The sequence below is a fragment of the Polyodon spathula genome, chromosome 12, assembly GCF_017654505.1.
Source record: "Polyodon spathula isolate WHYD16114869_AA chromosome 12, ASM1765450v1, whole genome shotgun sequence".
Classification (NCBI taxonomy): domain Eukaryota; kingdom Metazoa; phylum Chordata; class Actinopteri; order Acipenseriformes; family Polyodontidae; genus Polyodon; species Polyodon spathula.
The window spans coordinates 3,279,373-3,297,388 of NC_054545.1; the positions used below are offsets into that span (position 1 = coordinate 3,279,373).

Sequence of the window (18,016 nt, forward strand, 5' to 3'; positions counted from 1 at the left end):
CGTGCTTTGAAATCGAGGCAGAGTCAGTGAATCTGACATTCCTCAAAACGAATCACAGCGTGCAGTAAAACACTGTCCTGCCAATAAGAGAATCCAATAGGCGGGACATTCAGCTATGAGATCAATGGATGGTGAACGCGCTTTCAATTTAGGGGAAACGAAAGAATAATATTAAGGATTAATTCGTGAATGTGATAGCTGTTTAACAATGCCCGTTTCCCATTGCACGCCACTTTTCAGCAGATCAAAAGTAACGTTTTCTCAAGAGATCAAGTCGGACAGGAAAAACGGAGATGTTTTGGAAGACGATCTTTCAAGCTATCAGCATCAGGTGATTTAAACTTCTATTTTAGCTTATATAATTTGTCAGGTTAGTACCGCTGCACTGTTCTAACACGTAAGAAAGCTAATTTTTTTAATAGAATGTTTTTTTTCTTGTGGAGTTTTTAATTTTCTCCGGGCCTATTCAGCTTGTTTGATGTTGCTATGGCAACACAGCTCTGACGCGAGTCGTCTGCCAGTGACATTTTGAGCTGCAGACTTTTGAGTAGCTTGTTTCTTTTCTGCTTAAAATTTTTTTTTTTTTGACTTTTTTGTACTCTATAAATAAATAGCTTTGTTGTTGTTTTGTTAAAGTTTGCATACATAATGTTAAATACTGTTGATATGAATATGTAAATATTAAATATGTAACCAGATTTTTTTGAAATGTTAAATAAACATGTATTCATTCTTCATTTATTTACAAGTGAATATGCCAGTTTGCAGAAAGCATGCAGATGATGGACATTAAACTTCTCCAGAAATAACACCATCACTTTGATCATAAAGGGCCCTGTAGACTAGATGCACAATGTCCAATTAGCAGTTAATGCCATGAAGGTATACAGTACTCAACAACTGTGATGCATATTGAATACTTCCATATCATTAACTGATAATGTGGATATCGTTCATCTCTGAATAGTCTTCAGGATTTTCAGAGTCACACAACACCTTGTTGACTTTTTTGCAGAATTATAGAGTGACCGATTGACTACTGCATGCATTCTAAAAACAATAACCGAAATACATGTTTATTATTTCAGGGATTTCCTCCCAAAGACTCGTCAGAATCTGAAGGAGAGGCGTCCGATTCCAGGGTGAACCAAATTGACCGAGGTGGGCTGCTAGAATTTCTTCAGCAGGAGGATGGCAGTGCTCTATCAGACCAGCAGTTCTACCAGAGGCTCCAGAGCTTAAAGGAAGCACACCAGGAGAAGCTGATGGAGACAAGCAAGCTCTTTCAGGGACGTCTGGAGCAAAGGATACTGGAGGACTCCATGCTGTCTGTGGAGACTGCAGGGAATGTGAGGAAGACAGCTTTAAATAAGGATTTGGAGCAGTTCTTCTCCTCCAGTGGGAGACAGCACCTCAAAGCCAATCCAAGCAAGTTGTCAGCTTCTAGGTAAAATGTATTTTTCATACAAAAAAGAACTAGTTTTATTCTAACCATTCAGTTTAGAAGATTAAGGTGTGAATATATTGTAGTGTAAGTTGTACTGTACATGTCAATGGTAATTCAATACCAGATTTTCTGATGTTCCAGCTAAGCATCATCTAATATTGGAGGCAGATCTTTTACCAGAATTTCAATATGGAATAAACCAATGCTTGTTCTTTACTCTGTTTTATGTGTTGAATTTTTCCCTAGGAATGGAAGCCTGAGGAAATCTTCCTCTCTGAGTGAGCTGAGCTCAAGAGATAGCCAAGCTGACAGAGAATCTTCTCCATTTAAAGAGACACGGAGACCTATGAGCACTTCTTCAGCCCAGGCGTCATGTGTGACAATCCCGCAGCCCTTCAACATGACCCTCCGGGAAGCGCAAAAGAAAACTCGGCTTCCGAAATCCAGAATGTCCCTGGATCTGAAGAAACAACTGGTGGAGAAGAGGGAGGCAGAGGAGGCTGAGTGTCAGAAACAGTTCAGAGCAATGCCCATCCCAGCACATGTTTACCTGCCCCTGTTTGATGAGATCAATGACAGCAGGGAGGAGCAGAGGAGGCTTAACCTGGACAGGAGGAAGGAAATCCTGCTCTCCATACAGAAGCCATTCAGCTTTGCAGAGAGAGAAGAAAAAAAGAAGGAGCAAACAAGACAGATGCTGAGAACAGCCCCCCCGAGCACACTGAGCGGAAACATTAAACCCAAAGTGAAAAACAAAATCCCCAAATCAGTCCAGGATCCAACAGTCAGTGACCATTTAAAAGGTAATAAAACTCTGAATGACAAACTGACCAGTCACTGGTAATAACTAGATTGGGTGATCTCATTGATTTAATAATCTTTTTAATGTTTAAGATCCTAGTGTATATACATTTTTATTTTTAGCCCTAGATATCAGTCAAATTGAAACAGTATGTCCAATTTCCCATTTAACTAAACTCAGCTGAGTTTCTGCCATGGGATGAGAAACTGTACTTGCCATAATCCTGACCCTCAATGTGTGTGGTGTTGATAAAGTGCCTGTAATGCACAGTAGATGGCAGTGGTGACTAGAACAAACACAAGTACAATAATCAGTTCTATCACTAGAGGAGGTACAACAAACAGTTAAACTATTACTGTATCACTATGTATTTATTTTCCCCTTAAACAGAGGATGAACTGTACAGGAAGATCAGAATTCAGATGAGGGCAACAGATTTGCTTAAATCATCTTCAGCACCCATTCAAGTACAGCCGCAGAAGAGGGAACTGGATAAGAGCAGCGCTCTGAAAACTAAAAAGAAGACCCTGGGATATCTGGATAAGGAACCCACATTTCAGCCACGAACAAATCCAGAGGTTCCCAACTTCGAGAGATTATACAGAGCATTCCAGAAGGAGGCCATGCGAAGGAAAGAACAGATAGAGTCGACTAAATGTAAACCATTCCAGCTTCGCACTTCCAATCTGCCACCAAGACAGAGCAGATCCACTGAGAATGCACAGCAAGTAAGCCACCTTCCTTATTCATGGTGTACATGCAGTACCACATATATCATTGATGACAAAATGCCAGGGGGCAAAACTAGTGACATGCTTATGCGAGAGACAGTTTTGAACCGTTTTATTTCAAGAGAAAACTGGTTTGGAAACAGATTCTGGGTTAAAAACATTCTGTCGCCAGCAGGTGCCATATTGTAGCATGGGAATGGCAGAATTGCAGACTGCATATTATGTCATCTCATGTATGCAAGACATTGTTGACGTGGATTGAGCAAGATGAATGGGCTCTATGGTGGCAACACTATTTTCCCCATAGAATTCTGTTCCAGTGAATGTATTGTAAAATTACATTTGCAAAACACCTCTCTGTATTAAGATCACAACAAAAGATTAATTTAATTCTTAACACTGTTGAAGCTACTGTTAAAGCTAGTAGGGGATACCTACTTCTGGACAAGTTAGTCTAAAACACTGTCATTCTTTCCAATTATTCTGTTTTAAAATTCAACTTTAGGAGTCACGTCCTGTGATCAAGACACACTTAAAGAGAAGTCAGTCCTTCAATGGGATTCTCTCCCTTTCAACTGACACTCTCCCCACCTACATCACAGACGCTGCAAGGAAACGCCAAGCTGCTATCAGGTAGCCAGGGTATTACAGGGTACAGTGTGCAGGGCTGTGTTGTGTCTTTCAGGCCCATACAGCATATGAAAAATATATATATACTTCTGCATTTTCAGTTCTATATTAATGACATAAATAAACGATAATTGTAATGTCATGCATCTTCACAGAAATCTATTAAAGGATACTGGTGTGGTATAAATCAAGTTTTTAAAAGCAATAAAATATTTTACAATAGCCCTGACCCTTTAAAGATCTGTTCCTCAGAAGCTCACTGGAACAGAAGGACAACAAGGAACAGGAGAGTGCTAAATGGATGAAGCAGCACAGATTGAAATCAGAAGCAATGAATAAAGCAGTAACTACACGGGCGAAAGCAATGGATACACATAGGAGTCTAAAGGATGTGTACAAGGAAAAATTAAAGCAACACAGGTGAGGTTGAAAGCAGTGTCAAATGACTGAATTTAACCAAGTGGTCTTAAGTTAACATAATAAAAAGATTAGTACAGGAGGATAACAAGAACAAGTTCAAAGGTTTCTAATTTGGAAAATAATATTATTCACAACATGTTTTGCCTTGACCTTAAGTTTTGTAAGGCAGGGGTGTGTGTGTGTGTGTGTGTGGCATTTAGCTGTTCTGTACGCTGCTTTGCACGACCCTTTGACCTGAGTCAGCTCTTTGTGATGCAGGCAGACTGACCAGCACAGGATGAGGGAGTATAAGAAAGAGCTGGAGGAGATGAAGAACAGAATACATGATAGGCCCTACCTGTTTGAACAGGTCACCAAGGTACAGAGAAAACAAATAGCATGGCTGGAACTCAGTCTGAAATCTGTTTGAAATGGTCAAGCCAAATACAGGTAGTTTGTTTGAAATGTGCTGATGAAGGTTTAGTAACTGCACTACAGGAATAAAAAGTAAATGTGCTTATAATCAAGACTGTATTCTCTTTATTTTAGAGAAATGCAAAGACTGAGGCAGAGCGTCGGTACCGAGACACACTGAAGCAGGTGGGGCTGAATGAAGACTTTGTGAGGAATGCTGGGGGAACGCCACTGTGTGTATCTGATGGTGAAGAAGATCAGAGCAGTGATAGCAAGACCCAATACAGGTATCCCCTTTCATGACATCTCCCATGCACACAGTACATTTACTTCTCTATATACATAAGGTCAGGTGTCAGAAATAGCTGCATCAGGTTTTCCCTACCCTACAACTTCACTGCAGCTAAACACAGGTATATCTTAATGAATGCATGCTACTACGTTTATAAATACTGTATGATTAACTGCAAATTTGGTCTCTCTGAAGTACGTCTGACAGTGTGATAAATTCAGCGGAAAACCAAACAAAAGAAGAGCCAGAGAATGAAGAGGCAGAGAAAACCAATGAGGAAGAAATGATACAACTATAATTACAGCCATGAGCACTTTGTATAGTTCTTTGTTTATATACAGAAATGTTTGTATATTACAAAGCTGCTATTGTTTATAGACAGTATATACATATGCTACATAGAATTTGTCTTAATTTTAAAAATGGAACCATGCTGGACAATGTGCGTGAATTCTGATTTATGACAAAAAGTTTAATTTGTTGTTATGGTTGACTTTACTTTTATTTTTTTCAAATAGGTGTGTGAGCTACCTGAAATATTTATAATTTAATATTTTGAAGTAAGTGTTTGCATCTGAATTGAAACAAATTTGTATTAATAATGCTGCATCAGTACTGTGTGTAAATCATTTGTTTTAATGAGCACTACTTTTGGCACATGGCTTTATGTCAATTTATATTTTGCAATATGCCATTCTTAGAAAAGAAAAAGTTTCATGCTTATCAATAGCCTTAAAAAGCTGTTTGTGTAGCACTGTATTTGAAATGTGGCTAGGCAATCATGCTTTTTCTATGGGAAACAAAAAACAGCTGAGTTGAAAATGCCCTCGATATAAAACACAGATGATAATTTGATTAGTTGTTGGCCAAAGAAAGTCCTTATTGACTCACCTATTATGGAATGACTTGAATTATTCTTATAAATCCATACTGGTCGTGTTGGATTAAAACTGAAAATGTAATTTTGGCGTCTCTGCCATGTCAGTTTCTGTAACCACATTCGGGGCTATTGCTGACAAAGTGGTGCACTGGTGACCTGCCTTTGAAGGAGTGGACTAAATTAACATCTTTCATTGACATCCATGCTGTTGGCAGTGGATAAGTCAAGGGTCTTGGCAGACACTGGTGTAGACTAAATCTGCCTGCAATTACTGTAAAGATTGGATAAACAGGAAGCTAAATAGATATGGCCTGGTGTGCCCCATCATTATGGTGTAGAATATTACAGATAAGTGTGGTCACAGCTTAGAGCATTGTGATTGCATTGAAGAATAACGTACATTTAAAGCTTTCTTTTTTTCATGATCTCACTTACATATGCATTTTGATCTCTACATAACCGATTATGGATCTCTATACATAGACTGCAACATAGCAATTTAATTTCACTGACGTAGAAGCCTTGGTGTGACAGGGCAGTGGCCCTGCACATTAAAATGTTTCCGTGGCTGGCAGCCCACCTTGGCTGAAGAAAAAGGGAACAGCCTGGAGCCAAGATGGCCACCCTTTGCACAGTGGCGTGGTTTTAAATGAGGCAACTGGTTCGCTGTGGTGTCTGTCTCTCAGGAGGTTGATTGTCTGATTGATCAGCCCGAGAATGCCAGGCATGCAGTTCCTGGCTGGCTGATCAATCAGTCAATTACAGTAGCAATCCAGAGAAGTCATCACACCATTTAAAAAGAACAGAGAAATGTTTGTTGGGGTGAAGGTGGAGAGTTAGTTTAGCAGAAGGACCGACAGCAGCAGGTTGCGCTTCTTGCCCTGTCTATGCACAGATAGCCGTAGATGGGGTGTGGTTTTGTTTTGTATGCTGTTTTGCATTTGTCTGTTTGTTAGGAATAAAAATGCAGTGAACTGCAGTTTTCCAGGGGCTGTGTTTGCCATGACAGCAACGCCACTTTACCAAATGTGGTCAAGGCTGGCCAGCGTCAGAAATCGCAAACACACACCCGGAAAACTGCAGTTTAGCGCTTTTGTACATTTTTATTTCTTTAGAAACCAAGCAAACACATCCACAAGCAACAGCATAATTCAGAAACCAGCTTTTCTGTTCCCAAACAAATGAAGTCCCCATAAAGAAGTCAATGTTTCCTTTTACAAATGCCTTAAGAGGCTTGAATAAAATTCAAATGACAATTAAAATAACATCCTGGAAAGGTAATAACTAAAACATAAGAATGGACATACTCTTTTTTTATTTTTTATTATTTGTAGCCTGTAACATTATGCAGCATTTACTTTCCTCACGTAAACTCCTCCTGGCTAACAGGTAGCTATGGAAGAATTTAAGAGCGGACTCATTTTTTGTCTTCTGATTCAGCCCAGTGCTTCCATCTTTGGGGATTTCAGTTGTCCAGACCAATGGAAAAGATATGCAGGAGGCAGCCAGGTTCTCTTAATGTCTTCTCAGATGCTTTGAAAACAGAAACATATTAACTGCCACAGCCTATTGAGAAATTCAGTAGTAACAGTAATGGTGAAATAATTTAAATAAAGTTAGGAAGTACAGCAATTATTCTCTTACCTTTAACATTAAAAAAAAAAAAAAAAAAAAAAAGTTTTTATTGCAATAAAGCCACAACTTCCTCCCCATAGGTATGTCCTCCTGTAGCCATGGAAACTAGGTCATGTGGTTGTGATAGGACGACCATGGATGCAGAAGGAATGTTATTTGCCACGGAGGAGTCTATGGACATGGCATAAAGAACAAGAAAATGAAGTGAATTTATAGAAATCATACACGTGTGAAGGGTAAACTAAATAGTGCAGATAGTTAACGGGGTTCGGCCGCCCGCAGCAGAATAAATATGACATTGCCTATGGTGTCAGTGTCAGTTTTTTCTTTTGGCACTTGAAGTCACAAGACCAGGTTTCATGGATTTGGACACAGCGTAATATGAAGTCAGTGAAATAGGCCAGCACCTGTAATTGAACTTGATTTAGAGAGTCAAAGAAAACACTTTGTGAAGACACGTTCCATAACACTGAAAATAAGAAGTCAGCATCTCAAATGGCTCATTTGATTAACAGTTGAAAAGGACGAAGATTTGTAATACCAGAGAAGGTTTCTTTACAGTCTTCGGTCCAACTATTACAAGATACCACAGTTAAGACTGCATTTTGTAACTTACCTTCCACGGCTCTGAGCATGGTGTGATGCAGATTGATCCTTTCCACTTCTAAACAGCATTGTGTTGCCATGGAAACCACATTCTCACTCACTATCCCCTGGTCCTCCAGCAAGCTGCTGTGTGTCAGAGCATCCCCTGAGAGAGAAGGTAAAGAAAAAGTAACAATAATGAGACTATAACTGTTGTTATATCAAAGAGAGGCTAGGTAATCTTTCAGCTATTCTCTCCATGTCAAAAATAAGAAGCACAGACGGGTGCAGTAGGTTTATCTTACTGTGCTTTGTCTATGAAAAATCGTACAGCACCTTTCCTAAACATATATGAAACCAATATAAAATTGCTGCTTTCTTTACCAGCCTCTCCCCTGTCACTGGCAGGAGCAGCAGCATTGTGACGCTTCCTCATGTGAACGTTTCTGCTGCCACTCTGGGAAAAGGTTTTCCCACAGAAGGTGCACAGGTGTGGCTTCTCTCCTGAAACACAGCACAGCACACTTCTCATAGAAGATACTTGAAAGACGGAAATATTGACCAGCATTCCTTACAAATACAATGCGTGTGACTACTGCATTGTAAAATAAAGATAAAGCATCTCTGGTAGCATAATCTAATGTGTCACACAGAGATGCTAAAATGGGCTGTTTTACCTGAATGCACAAGCATGTGTTTCCGCAGACTGGAGTACTCAGCAAAGGTGCGCCCACAACCTTCTGCTTCACACAAGAAGGGCTTTTCTCCTGAAAAGAAACATTTAACATTTTGAAATTAAAAACTCTCAAAACCACATTCTTATGCCAATTAAAAAAAAACTATGGAGAGACCCTTCAATGAAGTACAGGGGTAGCATTCTTTAGAAGAGCTTGTAGTGGTTCCAACCAAAGATCTTATGGGGTGCAAATGGACTATACTGAAAGATCAATATTGAAAAAAAAAAAACCCAAAAAAGCCTAATATAACAGCATGCACTGACTCAACAGTGAGAAAAGACCCACTGTTCATAAAGCCATATACAGCACACTTAAAACATCTTTCTTCAACAGTACTTTATTAGCTGGCCCCTCACAATAAATCCCCACTCACCGGTATGTGTTCTTTTATGGTTCTTCAAGTTTCCAGCTGTTGTAAATCTCTTCCCGCAGTCTTTCTCATTGCAGATAAAGGGTTTCTCTCCATTGTGTGTCCTCATATGGACCTGCAGTCTTTGCAACACATAGAAACTCTTACCACAGCCTTCAGCACGACACGTGAACGTCCGATCGTTCCTGTCAGTGAGACAACGAAGCCCTGAATTTAGGGCAGGGTATGCCATACATGTACTCATACCTCTGCACAATTTCAAATTCAGATCACTAACAGCAGCTATGGATTGGTATTTCAAAACTTGTCCTTGCCTTGTTTATATACTAAATTAACACTATTAAATTACAGAAAAGGCGGCTTAAAACTCTCGTTTACAGATTAAAAATAGCTGTTCAAGTCACTACTTACTTGTGTGTTTTTAAATGGTATTTGAGGTGAGCTGGCCAGGTGAAAGTCCTCCGACACCCTTCAAATGTGCACTTCAGGCTCTTTTCATTCTGGGGGTGCTCCCCTGAGGGGTTCACCTCTTTCTTTGGTACCTCAGATTGGTAACAATGCAAGTGGTCGCCTACCAGCGTGACACCAAAACAGAATGCTGTTATGCCATGTTTGAGACCAAGTGAAGCAAGAAACACAGCTGTCTGCTAATCTTGAAGATAATAATAACCTTGCATATTAAAGCTGTTATAGACGTCCTATTTCACCAAAGAGCACTAAAGACGGGTATAACTTAAGCCTGAAGAGTTCATGTTTTTAAAATCTCAGGTATAAAATAGTTACCACTGTTGCTTGCTTTGGCATCCTTTGCTAGCTGTGCCCGTGTAGCAGCTATCAGACTGTCGTGTGCCAGCTCCTGGACTCGGAGATACCAGGGTGTGCTGCCATCTGGGTTCTCGCTGGCAGAAAACTCATTCTCGGGATCATAGACTTCATCCTGTACAAACACCAAGGGCTCTGCAGAGGCGGCCAGCCCTACATTAGAGACGGTCTTTATTCAAACCAACGCTCTCTACATTACTGACGATAATTAAAGTCTAACTCTCTAAAAGCAAGGAATTCATATTGAAAATGTGGATTTGTTCTTTTCAAAGCTTCCCCCTGCAGGAGTCATCTCTACTGCCATCTGCTGTCTTTAGTTAATACTGCAGTCTAAGATATTGGCCTTGACAAGGACACTAATAGCTGGTAGTGAGGTCAGTGTTTATTAGAAAAGTGTGCTGGGAGTTATGCAGAATGGAGTTATATTACATATCAAAACATATTTCCTAATAAGCAGTGTGACCAACGATACCTTTGGCTAGGTTCAGAAGTATGAAGGATGTGCTGTCCGTTTGCTGTAGATCATGTAAGATTGAAGGCGAGCTGGGAGTGGGGGAGATATTCACAGATCTGTGAGGCTGCAGCTGCACCATTAGTGACTCTCTCTCATTTTCATAATCAGATAAGGCTGGAGAAGCTTGATGGCTTAGACCAGTACCTGGAAATAATAAAAAAATGTAAAACATTAGCATCCTTACTAGAATGAGTTTTTACATATTTATGATTCTAGTGATAAGCACCATCAAGCTACTGCTGAATGCACTAGGACTGGGTATTCAAAACATGACAGAACTGCAAACTGCGTGACGTAAAGGAGGATCAGATTGTGTTGCTGATGCTTAACTGGGTGTTGAGCAATGCTCACCCCTACACTTAGGTGCATCAATACATTTTTAGTAACATACAGTAGTTTGGTCATAATATTCTGCTATTTGTTAGGGACTTTTAATGATGAGAAGTTGCTTTATAAGAGGGAAGAGTGCAGCTGCAAATAGACAGTATAATTTACCTGCTAACTGTAGCTGGCTACATACTGAGTTTTCGGAGTATGGAAGCAGGGGTAAACATGTCCCCTTGGGGTCAGTCTCTTCCAGCCCTTGCCCCAAAGGGATTGATGCGTTCTGAACAAACTCAACCAGCAGCTATGAAGACAGAACAGTTATACAGTGGTGCACATACAAAAAAAAAAAGTCATATAGATAGCATCTACCAGGGATGGAATAAGGCCCCTAATGCATAGTAGTTTGATTGGTTTTACTATGAGTTTAAAGTGACAAACCTAAGCTTGCTACACACTGTGGGTAAACAGGCTTGTAATAAAACCTGGGATGGATGAAACTGCTTTGCAATAGGAGTCTTATTTCCTTACTTTTCTACGCCCATATTTACACTCTAAGTTGTAAATGCAGGTTTCCGTGACTGAATGTACATACAGATGCTTGCCTCTAATATATCCCCAGTGGGGAATTACAGTGACTCACAAAAAAATAATTAATAGTATGGTTTCTCTGGGCCAGTGACATTTGTTTACCAGGCAGCACAGGTGAGAAAGGAGCGTTTCTCGACAGATACTATAAAACATACCTCAGGTTTGGAGTCCAGTTCATCTGAGAGCATGGATTCAACCTTTGAGACCTGAAGATAAACAGACATGCATCTTGCATATTCAGCAAGTTAGCCTAAGTTTCTACAAAAGTTACAATACTGTACATCTGATACCGAATATTGTTAGTGATTTAAAGTACCTACCTTGGGTTACAAGTAAGTTTTTTCAGGATGGTCACTGACTGTTGCTCCCAGCATTCATCTGATCAGTTTCAGCTTTTAATTTTCATAACTAAAAGGCAGGTAATACAGTATTGATATGTGAGAGGAAAGCCCGTGTGTCCCACACCCAGTCATTTAAAGAAAAAATACTAACCATTTCTGATCATTTCAAATGATTCACAATCAAATGTTCACATGAAGGGGCGGCCATCAGAACAGAGAAGCCCACTACATGAAGACTTCCTGTTTGAAGGTACTACACTCCAATAACAACTAATCAGTATGTAGTGAAAGTGGGGGTGCAATAATTATTTTAAAATACACAATTTGAGATTAGGTTAAAAAAATTAAAACACGGGGAAATAAATAACTGAAGTGTTTAACAACCTCATTAGCATTTATAAATAAAATGGGAGCAATATTTACGCAGCTAATACGCACTATGGCAAGACCCTGTGTAGGACCGTAAATACGGGTCTTAAACAAAGCATGCAACAATTTTGCAAACACAATATAAACCCGTGCATTCTGTGCGAAGTTCCGACTTCAAGATGAAAAGTACAACGTATTGTCATAGGGTTAACTTTTTATAAAATAGTAACGACCATTATTTATTTATTTTTTATTATTATTTTACCACATTGTCAATGACTTACCCACCCCAGTCGAGTCTGCACCTAGTCTGTCCCAAAAACACGGTGATAATTATCACCACCGGGGCTTGAGGTTCGGCGACTTAAGGTAATTTGAGATCTTGCACATTTGAATTGTCTATATTCATACACACAGGGACATGTTAATTTAAACTCCTTCTAAAACAGCTAGTATCAGAACTGTGTATAAATGTAAATTACCATTGCACCGGCATTTCAATAATCAACAATGATTCACGTGTAGTTAACAAAGTCAATAAATGGCCAGAAAAGAGTCAAAATTGTAATTATGTAACGCATACATTTTCTATATGAAAATAATAAACTAAATGGATTATTATATTTAATGTATATGATGTAAAAACGAATTTCAAACCCACCCCACGTCATGCACCTCCGTTGTTATGCCAACATGATATCGACAGTGAGTTCATTTGTTTGACTTTAACACACCACGCAATGAAATGTACTTACAGACACTTCTATACCTTCAATTCACCCCTAACGTGATTGGCAGCCAGTTTTCTGAAGTTTATTTCCATTTGTATTATAACTACTCTTTCCTTCTCTGTTTACAAAAATGTACGTCCAAATAATTTCCTCTCTATGGCGCAGCAATTGGGACAAAAATTTTCGTCTTGCGTTACGTTTGTTTTAACGCGTTTTTCAAAACTCCAGGGCTAGGCTATGGGGACGGTAAAAAACGAAACTAGTCTCATAACTCTGTTATACATTGAAACCTTAATTGAAAAGAGCTAAACTGTGGTTGCACATAACCTGGTTGCAAAAATGTAAGTGTGATAAGGTAAGACAATAGAACCTGTATTATAGCTTCTATTTCTGGTTAACAGTAAGAGGTAACAGTTGTATGTTGTCTTCCTCTAGGTGAGATGCTGGGAGCACCTGTGCTGAGAACCCTTGTCTGACTCCACATGGCGGTTCCTCTAGGTGAGATGCTGGGAGCACCTGTGCTGAGAACCCTTGTCTGACTCCACATGGCGGTTCCTCTAGGTGAGATGCTGGGAGCACCTATCCTGAGAACCCTTGTCTGACTCCACATGGCAGTTCCTCTAGGTGAGATGCTGGGAGCACCTATCCTGAGAACCCTTGTCTGACTCCACATGGCGGTTCCTCTAGGTGAGATGCTGGGAGCACCTGTGCTGAGAACCCTTGTCTGACTCCACATGGCGGTTCCTCTAGGTGAGATGCTGGGAGCACCTGTGCTGAGAACCCTTGTCTGACTCCACATGGCGGTTCCTATAGGTGAGATGCTGGGAGCACCTATCCTGAGAACCCTTGTCTGACTCCACATGGCAGTTCCTCTAGGTGAGATGCTGGGAGCACCTATCCTGAGGTGTTGTATTTGGTATTAAGTCTCCCCCTTTGTGATGTACACATAGCTGAATTCAGGTTGAATATGCTTTGCTGTGCCCCTCTGTTGGGTTTACAATGCTTGTCTATGCTAGTTTACAATGTTTTCACAGTCTTCTTTTACATGTCGCTATACTTTTACTTGCATAGACCAATATAAGGGGTAATACCCTTTATAAACTTTTATAAAGTGATATTACAAATCACTTAATTGATCTCACCTGTTTTTAAACATATCAGTAAATCTTGTTTAGCCACAATTATTCTGATACTATTCTAGTGCAGACGCAACTTATTATTCAAAGGAGTGGCACCAGTATATTCTTATAGAATAAAACTTCAAACTGGCACCAAAATGTCCTGCTCTTGTTTAAAGATGATTTTAATAAGCACTGTTGCCCACAGCAGGAATCCGTGGCCCACAATTCACAGTTCAAGACAAGATAGTTCAGACACGTTAGCTTTGTAATACAGTATATAAAACAGTAATAATGAAGTAGGTATACATCCCACTTAATTAATACTCTATAGATACTGTGCTCTCCAGCACTGCTGCAAATCAACTGTACCCAATGTATTGCAGTATTGCTGCAGCATACAGATGACTATAAGCAGCCGTCACTGTGGGAGGCTATGTTGACAAGTGGATTCAAACACAAGCATCAGGGGGATGTATCGGATCAGGTTTTTTCTTTCTCTCCCCTCCTGTCAGCACTGGGAATGATGCCTCTCCTGGTATGTGCAGAGTGGGAGGGACTGCCTGGGTGTCTACGGTCACCGCTGTGTCACCTGCAGGAGGAGCTACAGACAGGGAGATCCTTCGGGGAAGAGAATCTGCTTTTGAAGAAGGAACAAAGACAGAGGGGAAGTAGAGGCAGACAGTCAGCCCGGCAGACACCACTGGGGCTGCGTTCTCCGCGCTTTCTAAGGATGGGAGCAGAGCCATAGGGGGACAGGCAGCAGAAGCAGCCCTCAGAGGATCTGTTAACATTAGCAAAAACAGAAAAAAAACAGACCAGAAAACCAGCAACAACAAAGGCACACCAGGGAACTGAAATAGCCTTCTGCTTACATGTATCATGCTGACAGGGCATGCTGTCGTGAACCATAGTATCAGATAGCTTGCCTTTTTTTCAGAGGTCAGGGAGACGATTTCAATGAAGATTGCTGCTGGAATATTATTAGTGTCGGAGTTGTGAGGCCATCTCAGATTCAGTAGCAATTAAAAGAAAACTGAACTAAGGCAAAGTGAACTGTTGAAATAAAAAAGAGCTGAAGATGGAGCGGGGAGAAAAGAGGCTGACAGCGAATGACAAGGGTCTCGTCAGGGACAGCTGGGAGAGACTGGGGAAGAACAAACTCCCACACGGGACCGTCATGTTTGCCAGGTGCAGTGCCTTCTGCTTCTCTTTTTAATGGCTGTTATTTCTCTGTGTAGAATCTGAGTCAGTGCTATAAATGGTGGGACTAAGGGGAATCTCTTAAGAATCAGTCAAGAGCACATACCTGATATTACTTCAGTGTGAGTGAAGCAGACCAGGACTTTTGAAATGTTGAAACTTAACCCAGCAGACTGTATAGAAAGATAGCACAGACTCCAAATAAAAGGCATGCCACTGTTGTTTCTGAAATATAAAAAAGCATGCAACAATATGAGGTTAAAGTATCTCAATGTGATATCTGTCAAAATATGTGGTGTCCATCTACCAATAACATATAATGGTAACTGGCAATGCGCTGCCAGTGTCCTGTTGCATTGCCATTGTAGTGCCACAGAATTGGTGTTGAAGATCATTTGGTAAGGAAAGCAGCTACATGTGAGAAGTAGGGAGACGCTGAGATTAGTCAGGTAATCCTGGCCTCCTCTGTGCACAAGTCCAGGTGCTAAAAAAGAAAATTGACTTCAGAGCAGTCTTCTGATTTGGTGTTCATGGGGGCACTGCGTGTTCCACAATAGCAGCTAAACTGTTTGATGTAATGTAAGTTGCCATGATACTCTTAACCCTTACCTAGAATTGCATGCAATAAATAAGCACTGTGGAAAATGACACTGTGGAAAATGACAAGGCTATATATATATATATGTGTGTGTGTGTGTGTGGTGTGTGTGTGTGTGTAACACCTCTCTTTCTCTCTATAGGATACATATTCTCATTGTAATTTACATTGCATCCAAATTGATGTAGTGCCCTTTTAAAAATGTTTTTATCTTGGGTTTTAATAAATGTTTGGCCTGGCAGGGTGAATGATCAGAGTTCTCATTAGTATGGAATTAAATGAGATGAAAAAGGAGATTGCTGTCTCCCTGAGGTGCTGCTTAGGTACATGTGGAGTACAGCAGGGAGGCAGCTGAGTGGAATTAAACATGTTTCCAATCCATCACAACCACAAAGACATCACTGAAGGAAAGCCATCCTGACCAGCGAAAGCGCTGATGTGCTTTGTGTCTGCTCTTTCACTGACAGATTGTTTGAGCTGGACCCAGAGCTGTTGAAGCTCTTTCACTACAACACTGCCTTCACTAGTGCGCAGGAGTGCCTCTCCAGCCCGGAATTCATTGATCACATCAGTAAGGTTTGGAATAGCATCATTACTTACACAATTTACAAGGTACTGAATCCACAGTGTGGGCCCGTGGTGCTTTTAAAGCATGTATCTCACTCGCAAACCAGCATGTTTTCTATAACTTTAAAAATGCTTTGAAAATGAGCCCCAGAGCAAAATGTATTTGCAGTTTAATAGAGTGCCAGTAACCCAAGCTTCAAAGGAGATCCTGTTTAAGCGCTGATCGATAAATCCACCCGCTTTCTGGGATTCATTTTTTTAATGCAAAACGGAAACAAATTACTCAGCGGCAGGGCCCTGACTGTCTCTTCTCAATCTTCTCTTTCTATTTGATGTTGACCTGGGGTACACAGGTTCAGTGTCACCTTCATAAGACAGAACTGAACTGCATATCATGAAAAGACCCCAGTGAGATGAGAACACCCTTTTTAACTAATGTGATCTGCCAGCTTAAACAACCTTTAGGGTTTGTGGTATTTAGTCTAATATACATGAGAAGTTTACAGATGAATTAGGTGCATGAACCCATCTCATTATTACGACTCCCTACCTGCTCAGGCAATACCTTTAAATGAATATGGCTCCATAGACAGTGCCACTATGGCTGTTGCAGTGCTTGAATCAGTTTTAAACCCTGCTCTTATCAGCCTGATAACCAGCTGACGTGTCCTGTATTTCAGAGCTCTTGGTAGTGTGGTTGTTGTCTGAGGAGGAATTAAGGAGGCTCAGTTGTTGCAGAAGTTTCAACTCCAGTAAAAGTCTCCTTTTGTGTTTGTTGCAGGTGATGCTGGTGATAGATGCTGCGGTTAGTCATCTTGACGACTTGCAGTCCCTGGCCGAATACCTTGTGAACTTGGGCCGGAAGCACCAAGCTGTCGGGGTGAAAACCCAGTCATTCAATGTAAGTAATTCATTATGTTCTACAATATTAACAATGGTTTAGTAAGTCACTATTGGGGCAAGGGTGGGGCATATTTTAACTGTGTTTATTACCATTAAACCCTCACCCTAAGGTTAATGGCCAGTGATACTTCTGGTAGACTTTGATTACATGATGTTAAATAAAAAAATTAAATTATGTTCATCTAGTTTTTTTTTTTTTTTTTTTAAATTATGTCTCAATCCTAAAATTCTAGGTGATGCAAAACTGTTGGTTTCATATAGATTTATAAGCTGTTCCTGTTTCTCTGTACAGGTTCTTCAATGCTGAGCTGAATTAGCTCAGAATATCACTAACCTTACAATTGCACTGCACCCTTTTGAACAGGCATGTATCTCCTAAACATCAGTCCCTATCCTGAGCTGGATTTATGAAACAGCAGCCCATCCATACACTTGTATTGAATTGTAGGACAGTGCTGCTGTATCTCAGCTTGTGGTGATTTACAACCAGTGCTTAGGGGTGAAAGCTAAAGATTAGCAAATGTACATTTACCATGGTGAATGCTTAGAAAGGGGTTTGCAGCTGGCTTGTTTAGTTCCTGGCTACTCAGGTGGTTTTTACAGCCACTAATGCATTGATTTTAGTAAAATGAAAAACATGTGCCACTTATTGCGTCCTCTAATAAGAATAAACCACTATTCAGGATTATTCTGCTGAAGTGTCTGGCTTTAATACAGTGCCCTTTTCTGTCAAGGCTGTTGGGGAGTCCCTGCTGTACATGCTGGAACGCAGTCTGGGACCAGGGTACAGCACGGAGCTCCGAGACGCCTGGGTTACCCTCTATGCCATCGTGGTGGAGACAATGAGCAGCGGCTGGACAGAAAACGGAGAGAATAAGAGCGGCTGAAGGGAGGAGAGCTGGACCGCTGCTTTCCATGTACACATTGAGCTCTGTGTCCCGGGGGGGGGGGGGGGGGGGGGGGGGTTGTTTATGTCGCTGTCCTCGGCTCGCTGTGTTATCAGGGCTCTTGCA

At 40.7% G+C, this 18,016-nt stretch overlaps 3 protein-coding genes across 7 annotated transcripts; 2 read left to right on the forward strand and 1 right to left on the reverse strand.

Annotated features, from left to right (window-relative positions):
• Positions 1-119: 119 nt before the first annotated feature.
• On the forward strand, positions 120-7,132 carry LOC121324822 (protein FAM161B-like). Its single transcript, XM_041267027.1, has 9 exons — positions 120-331; positions 1,089-1,447; positions 1,694-2,250; positions 2,640-2,977; positions 3,486-3,613; positions 3,863-4,030; positions 4,289-4,388; positions 4,559-4,710; positions 4,911-7,132. The coding sequence occupies exons 1-9, from the start codon at positions 209-211 to the stop codon at positions 5,011-5,013; spliced, it is 2,028 nt and encodes a 675-aa protein (XP_041122961.1). The 5' UTR covers positions 120-208; the 3' UTR covers positions 5,014-7,132.
• Positions 6,914-12,759, reverse strand: LOC121324823 (zinc finger protein 410-like). 5 transcript variants are annotated; one of them, XM_041267030.1, is made up of 13 exons: positions 12,653-12,759; positions 11,494-11,581; positions 11,329-11,379; positions 10,754-10,886; positions 10,217-10,402; positions 9,706-9,897; positions 9,334-9,493; positions 8,926-9,107; positions 8,493-8,582; positions 8,200-8,319; positions 7,847-7,981; positions 7,240-7,401; positions 6,914-7,128 (listed from the first exon to the last, which is right to left on the reverse strand). In XM_041267030.1, exons 3-12 carry the CDS (start codon positions 11,359-11,361, stop codon positions 7,277-7,279), a joined length of 1,356 nt encoding a protein of 451 aa, XP_041122964.1. In that variant the 5' UTR covers positions 11,362-11,379; positions 11,494-11,581; positions 12,653-12,759; the 3' UTR covers positions 6,914-7,128; positions 7,240-7,276. The 5 variants fall into 5 exon arrangements, with proteins under 5 accessions (XP_041122964.1, XP_041122965.1, XP_041122966.1 ...); XM_041267031.1 differs by having other exon boundaries at positions 9,706-9,879; positions 12,639-12,759; XM_041267032.1 differs by having other exon boundaries at positions 8,926-9,044; positions 12,639-12,759.
• A 1,406-nt stretch (positions 12,760-14,165) lies between these two features.
• On the forward strand, positions 14,166-17,926 carry LOC121324783 (neuroglobin-like). The gene is made up of 4 exons (XM_041266959.1): positions 14,166-14,923; positions 16,001-16,109; positions 16,882-17,001; positions 17,738-17,926. The coding sequence occupies exons 1-4, from the start codon at positions 14,814-14,816 to the stop codon at positions 17,888-17,890; spliced, it is 492 nt and encodes a 163-aa protein (XP_041122893.1). The 5' UTR covers positions 14,166-14,813; the 3' UTR covers positions 17,891-17,926.
• Positions 17,927-18,016: the final 90 nt, after the last annotated feature.